The sequence below is a fragment of the Phaethon aethereus genome, assembly GCF_964289735.1.
Source record: "Phaethon aethereus genome assembly, chromosome: 4".
Classification (NCBI taxonomy): Eukaryota; Metazoa; Chordata; class Aves; order Phaethontiformes; family Phaethontidae; genus Phaethon; species Phaethon aethereus.
This window is the reverse complement of record NC_138578.1, coordinates 55,595,536-55,604,640: the sequence shown is the minus strand read 5'-3', so window position 1 is coordinate 55,604,640 and position 9,105 is coordinate 55,595,536. Positions and strand designations below refer to the sequence as shown.

The 9,105-nt window shown below is 45.8% G+C and overlaps 1 protein-coding gene across 2 annotated transcripts in view; it reads left to right on the top strand.

The window, feature by feature from the left end:
• Positions 1–6,535: 6,535 nt before the first annotated feature.
• DCUN1D4 (defective in cullin neddylation 1 domain containing 4) overlaps positions 6,536–9,105 on the top strand; it is a gene marked incomplete at both ends in the record, with an annotated part of 37,135 nt that continues 34,565 nt past the window's right edge. For both annotated transcript variants that reach the window (XM_081999031.1, XM_081999030.1), the window contains one exon: positions 6,536–6,560. In XM_081999031.1, coding sequence (XP_081855157.1) covers positions 6,536–6,560 — 25 coding nt within the window. The remainder of the gene's footprint in view (positions 6,561–9,105) is intronic.

Sequence of the window (9,105 nt, the reverse complement as noted above, 5' to 3'; positions counted from 1 at the left end):
TTAACTCCTGATCCTTCAGTATATGTGCAGAGCTTTCCTTAAACAATGAGGACATCTTCAGTGTTAGCCAAAGGAAGTTTTGTGCTTGTGAGAAACATTTTAGATGGTTTATTTAAATGACCCTCTCAACTTGCAAACCACATTTGTAATGTTAGTATTTAGTACTGTGTGTCTTTCCAGTAATACCTAAATAAACTGTAACTGAAAGGAATAGGACATGTTGCAGAAAGAGTTAGGCTTTTTTTTCCTCTCTCTCATTCTCCACCATGTGCTTTTGAGAACAGCTTGAGCATACTGTATCTCTGTGTAAGCAAATCCAAGATGTATCTTTACTCAGGGTTCCTTGTTCTGTGGAGTTGGGTAACTGCTGCCATTGCCAAGCTTGTCACTTTATCTTTGTCCTCCCTTGTTTTTAGGACTGTGTTTCTGAGAGTGAAACACTTCACTAATCTTTGTGGACAGAGGATATTTGAAAGGCACTTGAGGAATACATAGCCACCACAACTTCATCTTAGATGGTATTAGAAAGCCTGACTTTGTTCGTTACAATTAACCTCTGTTGTTGAGCTAATTTACTTCTCACCTAGAGGTGCTGCATTTGTCTTTACAAGCTCAGGGAAATCTAGTTAAACATATCAATTTAGATTCCCTTTAGTAAGGATTTGAAATCCTCTGAACTTGTTCTCTGTGTGACTCTCCAGCAGGACAGGATAAATTAGGTTTTGGAGTGATGGGCGTAACTTTCTTGCACTTTCTGCAGTTTTCTTCTGCAAACAGCAGTAGCCCCTGTCTCTCCCTTCTCCCAGCCTGCAACAGCAGCTGGCACTGGGACCAACACTGCACAGCAGCTCTGAGTACCCTCACCTCTTTGCAGCATGCTCTCATGCTAGCTCTGACGCACATCCAGCCACAGGTTGGCCTTTCCATAGCCTGTACAAGACATAACATTATCTTGCCACATTACTTAACATTCTCCACAAGCTGAGTCTGCAAATCCCTTGTAACGTGAGCAGTTTATTCATGTGAGATGCAGGAAATGATACTCATAAACATAAAAAGCTTGGAAAACTTTTTTTTTTTAATGATTAAAAACAGAATCAGGGTATTTTTCAAGAAGCCAGACACCAAAGTGTGACTTGCATCACAGATCAGGCTATTTGTCATCTCTGTGTGTAATCTTCAAAGTCTGGGAGCATACTTGGATTGATATTCACAGGATTTAGAAATGTTTGCCCCATTAGAAATGTTCATGTAGACATTGACAAAATCTAAAGTTTGAATATTCTCCTCTTCTGAGTAGCTTGTGTAATTGAATATTGGCAGATCCATACATCATAATACCTAATATCAGAAAACACTGTATGCAAATGTAATGAGTAGCACATATTTGTTGACATTGCAAATGTAATGAGTAGCACATATTTGTTGACATTTGCATTAGTTTATCAAAATGAGTAAGAAAAACTATGACCATTAATTGTTTGTATACTGCTTCTGCTACTGTGGTTAGAATTGGGAAGCTAAAAGTACATTTTATTTGTCCTTGAATCTGCACATTGATCTAATTCCCTGTATCTGACTGGTTTAGAAAAATGTGCAGTACATCTCTCAGTTGCAATCACTATGTTTCAAACTATGAAAGAAATGTGCTAGAACAGGTCCTGCTGCAGGGGTGTGTGACTAATCTTGCTGTTTTCTAATCATACTCTCTCCATCTCAGCTTTCATAAGGTAGTATGTTATGAAAGCAAGAGTTTGTGGATATCTCTATGCATTCAGAGACAGCATGAAAAGATAAAATGTGTAAAATAGTATTTTCTAAAGGTTTGAGCTTTTCCTGGCGGTAAGAGGTCTAGATTATATGCACCTGACTTGTAAATAGTATGTATTCTGTTGTACTCCTAATTCCATCCTCTCTGACATTCTGTGCAGGTCAGTTAAAGTTTTTAGGAATGTACAGGAAGAGACAGCAGTACAACAGGAGCCTACCAGTGTGTATTTTGGAATAAGAATGAAGGTCTCTAGGTAACATGCAAGAGAGCAAATTCTGAGCGTAATTGTGCTGGATTCCTCAGCAGGGTGGAGACTCGAGTCTCCTCCTGCATATATTCCTGCTTTGGGGCCTTGACTCTGGTATTTCTAGGTGTATTGTAAGCTCAGCTTCAGGAGCAGTGGCTCTGGTGTTGTCACAGAGCACTCTGAAACCTGGGAGCTGCAGTTCAAACCTCTTGAGCTAAGAAGGACCTGAAATTTGTATTTCCCGTTTTCAAAAAGGGTGTCGCAGCTACAAGCTTATTAAACAAAAATTGGGCGCACCCTTTGGTTTTTGAACTGGAGTTATGTTACTGAAACAAGTTGGGTGCAGCTTAAGTGTGCAGGTGACCAGCTCCCACACGTCTCACTGAAACAGAACACTGAAAATGTTCAGGGTCCTCCACTGACAGCGAGAGAGCTTTGTGGCCCCAGACAAAGGTGCTGGTTATTTTGATGCACCTTCAGGGTTCAGGCAGAAATTCTGAACTGCTCCCTTAAGCTTGGCTGCTTAGAGTTTCCTAATTATGAATTAAGCATATTTTTTTTCAAATTTCAAACTGAAGCTGGAAAAAAACTCGATAAATCTGATTTAAGGATTTAATTATGAGCTACTAGCAGCCCTGAAACATGTTTCTTCTCATGTACATAAAATTAATTTGTTTGCAGTGTGTTACAAAAGGACTCGGAGTCCTTTTGTCATACATCTGTGTAGCAAGTGTAACAAAACAAACGTTTTTTCTTGAACAAGGAGCATAGGATAAGTCCATGGGACAGGGCAATTAAAATGAGCTGAATTACTTAATGAGGAGTGGTTTGAAAGCAGTTACATAACCTGCAGCTGCTACTTTCTGCCACCTGAGGTCCTCTTTTTTTCTCTGACCAGCACTGTTCTGCTGATACCTCGCATAGTTGAGGTGTTTCGTTGTAACTGAGGGAGAAAAAAGTTTACAGAAGCATTACATAAAGCTGACTTGGGTATCAATTACTTTTTCATATCTGCAAATGATTTAGAACTGTTATTGCTGGGTTTCTGGTAGACAGTGTGTTTCTTTTCCTACAATGCCCTGTACTGTGCTTTGTTGCTGCTTTATCTGTTTTGTTAATGTTCAGCAAATTCTGCTTTGCTAATGTTTTCATTTTCATTACAATTCTCTTCCCTCTCTGACTTGTAAAGCACATAATAATTCGTGGTTCTGGTGCCTAAAATTAACCTTCAAGCTTTTTTCTAAGCAAAGCAAGATGAACAAAGTTATTTGAGAGATGTGTTGGCTTTAGCAATTCTGAGTCTGATACCCTTTGGAAACAGAGGGGATCCTCTTTCTCAAAGACCCCCTCTACACTATGTTTCTGATAATGAAGAAGATAAAACCACGTAAATGGCTCCTCTTTCTCATGTTAGCCAGTATTTTTCATAGACTATGTTTTTTTTTTTAATGTGGTTGTCATTTTAGCTATCAATTAAAAAAAGCAATGCAAACAAAGACAGCCTCCTTAAAAAAAAAAGTCTGCAGTCTTAAGTTTGCTCTAGCAGTGAGTAAATTGGCTGATGCATTTCCAGCCCCTCTCCAGTTCTTGGTTTATTATTCCTCTCCTGTGTGTTGATGGGAGCATTTGCACATATGTGTAGTGAGCCAGATCAGGTTATTCAGCTGGCTGAGAAAACAAACAACGGAACAAAACCAAAAAAAGTGTTGAGGTGTTTTTTGGTTTTTTGGGGTTTTTTTTGGGTGTGTTGGGGACAGTTTTGCTCTTTAATCTACCTTGCTATCTAGCTGTCCAAATGGTTGCATTGGCACAAAAGAAAGGATGCCAGCAGGGGTGGTGCTGGAACTGCTTAAACAGTCTCTGTCCTTGAGACAGTTCTTGATTAACCATGACCTGATTGATTTGGTCTATGTAAAATGAAGTATTTCTGCATTTTGTAAACTCAGGCTTCAGAAGGAATATTCAGGCGTGATTACGTAATCAGCCTGGAGACTTGTATAGTAGTTTACAACTAGTGGTAACAAAGGGGATATTTATACCTTCTCAAGGTTGGAATGAAGGTGTGTGTTGTAATGGGCCTTGTTCTCGTGGGGCAGGCCTTTTCTGGCTGAAGCATGCATTCCCTTCTTTAGCAGGCAGAAGCAGAAAACAAAGTCTCTTTTGTATTTCCCTATGGATTTCTTTGCAGGTCTAGTTTTTAAGGGTCAAAGACTATACTTGTGCATTCAACTATTCAAAAATATTTTGACCTTTTGTTTGTCAAACTTACAGTATTCTTTGCTTTACACTTATGGATGGGAGTAGTTACGGAAGCTATAGTCTAAGGAAAGATTTGTAAAGCCAAGTAATATAAATGGGGGGGAAAAAAATACAAACCTTTCCTTAGGTCCAAACAGCTTCAGACACAACCAGACAGGTTTCTTTATGCCAGTTTTCTTTAGATCTATATCAGTTTACAGCTACATAAGGCATGGGAGGAGATTTCTTTTTGAATACGTTTTTATTCTGAACTGAACAGTCTATGTGCTTTTTATGGTCAATGTGAACAAACAGGCACCCCTAAAGGAATTGTTCCTCTCAATCCAGAATTAGAACAGATCAAATGAATTGCAACTCAACGGTGCCCCTATTGGGTATAAGAGCTTGGGATGACATGCACAGATGTGAATGTCTGGCATGTGGGACTTTTGAACTACCCAAGAAGTGAAACCTAGCTTGTACTGCTTTAGTCTGATATAGATTATTTTTTTTTAAAGGTAAAAGTGTAAAATATACGACAGCTGCTAAGGTAAAGAAAAGATGGTGCAAATAGGAAAACACCAGTGAGAGAAGTTCTACAGAATTAATTTCAAGGAGTTAGTGAACAAGTAAGAATTTAAAATAATGGGGTCTTTCATTGCTCTGACATGGTCTTAGTGCATTACTTTTGAAGAGAGAAATCATTTTTTTATGAACTCCATCTTCTTCCCCGTGAAACGAGCAGTTGAAACCATAAGATGTTACTGTGCAAAATAAATCAGCTGCACTTGCACATTCTGACTGGTTCGCTGAATAAGACAAGGGTCATTAAAAAAACCCCAAAACAGGTGTGTGATCAGCTCATTCAGGACTGTATGCTAATGCATCGCTCCAGAGACAATTACCTTACATCTGGCACTTGTTCAGTTGCGAGTCCTTGACTTTCTTTTAACTTGACCTCTTAGAGGCAGTTTCTTTGTTGCTGTTGTTGTTTAAATGGGTAATTTCTGTAATAATAATCCTCCTTTGTGCGCAGGCGGTGCTGCAGCAGTCTTTTCTCATCGGTGTTTCAACAGCGGGTAGGGCAAGGAAAAGGAGGGAAGATGCTGAGCTCACACGCTAGGCAGCACTGACCGGCGAGGTCTGACCCCCAGCCGGCTGGGGAATGGGGAGCTCTTTCCCTCAGCACTGCGGGGGGGAAAGGAGGGCGGGCCCAGGCGCTCAATCAAGGAGCTGGAACAGTAATTAGGGGGAGCGAGGCAGCCTCATCTACCTCCAAGGAGCGGCTGTTGACCCCCGTGTCCCGCCACTACCCAGCCTGCTGCAACATTGACCCGGTGCTTCAGTGCGTTCTGCCGGGGCGGGCAGGCTGCCATCTTCCTCCTTCGGGAGGAACAAAGAAACCTTTCTAAAATAGCTGGCGATTTGGCTACGCTGAAGTTGGGTTCACAGAGCAAAGAGAGGGTGGCGTAGTCCGGCGCCAGCTACCTGCTGCAGCCGTGACGACACACGGCACCAGCCGCCCCGGGACACGCGCGACCTACGTGTGCAAGCACTCGTTTATCCGAGCGGGGCAGGTACAGGGCTTGAGAGCCTTCGGGCATGCAGAGGCCTGGGCCTGTCCCGACAGCGGGAGACTAAGGAGGTGGCCCTGAGGCCGAGGGTGCCTACCGTCCCCTCAGGCCCCCGGGCTGCCGCCGGAGCGGCCTCGGGGCTGCGAGGGGTACAGCACGCTCGCGCTGCCGCCGATGCCCGCGGCGTGCTGTGTGCAGGGCGGGGAGCCAGGGCGGTGGCGACCGAGGGACCTGCCCCTCACCCCAGGCAGTCGTTGCCGGCGGCCGCCTGGGGGGCGGGTTAGCCTCGGCGGCCCCGCCCTCTGCCCCGCTTACCCAATCATATCAGGGCGTAGGCGCGGCCCTTGACCTGCGTATCCAATCATAGCCACGGGTCTCACAAAGTGGTGGTCTTTGCACGCGCTTTCAAGGCCAGGAAAAAATGGCACCGGCAAAGCCCAGTCAGAGTGAAGGGAGGCGGGGTCGGCTCAGACTTGAGCCCAATAGGAGGTCGGGAGGGGGCGGGGAAGATGGTGCGGGGCAGGCAGAGGGAGAATGGCAGGAGCCTCATGCAGTAGGAGAGCAGGACGTGTGGCCTCCCAGGGCAGCCAGAGCCAATGGGTGCCGCCGATGGGCGGGGCGGGAGGTGTCCGTGCTTGGGCTCTGTGATTGGGAGAGGGGCAAAAGGAGCCGGGCCGGGCAGGGCAGTGTGTGCGCTGCACGAAAATGCACTCGGATGCCGCCGCTGTCAGTGAGTAGCGGCGGGGCCGGGCCGGGCCGCGCGCTCCCGCCCGCCCACTGGCGGCACCGGCCTGGTCTTTCCGCTGGCGGGCGCTGCCGCCCGAGTGGGGGCGGCTTTTCCTGCCCCTCACCGAGGAGGCTCGGCTGAACGTGCCGCTAGGGCTCCCGGGTGACGGGGGAGGGCTTCGGGCCTGCGGGCGCGGAGAGAGGCGGTGCGCATACCTGGGGCGGGGGCCCTGTGGGTACGGCGGGTGCCCCGCGGCTCTCTCGGCGGGCTCCCGTGGAGGGGCGGGAGGGGCCGCGGTTGGGCGGGGGCGGCCCGGGCGGGGGCGGGTGAAGGGAGCAGCAGCGGAGGGGGCTGGGGGCGCTTGGAGGGTGTGACGCAGTTTCCCCGACCCGGCTTGCTAGCGGGTGAGGCCGCGGCCGGCCCTCGTGGCTGGCTGCGAGGGAGCCGGGCTGCTGAGGGAAGGGCGGGCGATGGCTGCGGCGCTGCCCAGCGGCCCCGCTACGTGGGAGCGGTGTGTGTGTGCGGGGGGGTGGGTGGGGGTGGCGGTTAATTTAGCGGATTCCGCCGGGCCGGTGCAGGAGAAACGGGCTGTGAAGGGGACTGGGCACCGCGGCGCATTGTGGGAGGTGGAGTCTCTCCTGCGGCTGCCCTGCGCGGCGGGGCTGTTGGCGGGAGGGGGGGATGAGGACTACAACTCCCAGCAGGCACTGCGGCGGCGCCCGCTGGCACCCGCGCGGGGTGGGCGTTGCAGCCCGGTGCCCCGCGGCCGGCGCGGAGCCCCGGGAGCCGCTGGGCTTCGGAGCGGGGGGAAGCCTGTTTTGGGGTAGCGTAGGGAGGGGCTTTGTCTCTGCAATATAGTTTCTGGCGCTGGTTTTAGAGCAGGAGGGACCGTATGCTGTAGGCAGGTTGCCTGTCGTGGGGAGATTACACACCTGCGTGGGTGTGGGGTAGGTGTGGGGCTCGGGAATAGGCTCCATCCCCCTGTGCTGGAGCGATGAGGCTGTCATCCCGAGCACAAAGCTGTCTCGGCAGAACAATGTTTCCGATTCCTGTGAAATCTCCCAGGGACGTGTTCTCACTGTGCAAGGAGTTGCAGCCCTGAGACACTTCATTACTGCAGAACTTGCTTATGGGAAAGATAATGAAAATTGAAGCTTTGATCATACGTTAATGAATGATGGTCTGACTTTTGGACAAAGTCCTGAAAGCAATTATGGAAAGAAATGCTGCATAAGGCCTGGATTTTCTTGAATCCTCCTGTGTTTCTCAAAATGAGAAATTGGACAGGGGCAGCCTGGTAAAGTCTCTATCTCATAAGGTTATATAATTTCTTCAGTGGTTCTGGTTTATTTTACCTTTATATTTATGTATCGTTATATGTTGGTGGTTAAGGCTGCCATTAAAGCACAAATAACTGTTCATGTTGGAATGAAGGATAATTATTCTAGAAAATGCCTTCTATTCAGTCTTTTTGTCATGTGCCCTGTCCCAAAAAAGGCGCAGGTCTTTATTATACACATGTAAGCTACAGTTGCAAATATTCCAGTGCTCGCTTCTGTAGGATGTTGAATGCTATACAGTGATTTTTTTTTTTTTTTTTTGGTAATTTCTCTGCAGAAAACAAGAGTAGTACTGTTTCTCAGCCTTCAGCTGTTACTAGCTTCTCTTTAAAGTGTCCCTTGGAATGATTGAATTTTCCACCTCAATAAATTTTTATTTTTTTGGCAGTTCATGGCCTTGTATATGTTATTTTAAATAGGAATGTTTTCTAAATTAAATAACTTCATTATCTGTAGCTTCATAGTTGGTTTTTTTCCCCATTGATTTAAATGCTTGAAACAAGAAGTGTAGTGTTCATAGCATATCTTTACACATATGGAAGTTGGCTTATGATTGTTTCTTGACTGAACATTTCTTTTGAGCCTTCTTTTTGAGCCTTCTTGGATTCTTATCTGTTCTTATGATGTAAATTCCATTAATACATTTTTTTTTTTGCTCAGTCTCAATTTTACTTTCTAAGACTGAATATATACCTTTCATATTATGTGAGAAACATCAATTTTCCTTTTTTCTGTTGCAAACATTTGCTTAAAAGCTTCTTGCAACTCCAGTAGCTATAATCAGAAATGTCTTCTCTGTGCAAGGCCGTGCGGTAAGTTGAGTTAGGCAAGTAAACAGTCTTCCTCTCACTGCTTCTCTTAGTTCAGTTGTATCAGGATGAGATTTCATTTGTGTAATTCCAGCACTTGATTCAAATTTATTTTTGTCTGAGTAGTTTTTGTACTAACTTTTAAGTGAATTATTAATCCTATATTTTCTTTACTTTTTTCCCCCTTGCTTTGGAGATACTGAAAACAAAGACTTCGGGTTTTTCCAAAGCATTATTTCCTAGTTTTGTTTGTGTCTTCAAGCAGAAGAGGAAAACATGCTTAATTTGACTGTCCTGTGCTTGCCAAGAAGGATTTCACTATGAAGTACAGTACATCCCATGAAAATGCACAACTCTTGTATCCAATTTAAATATAGAGGATTTAATAGTGTGGCTATT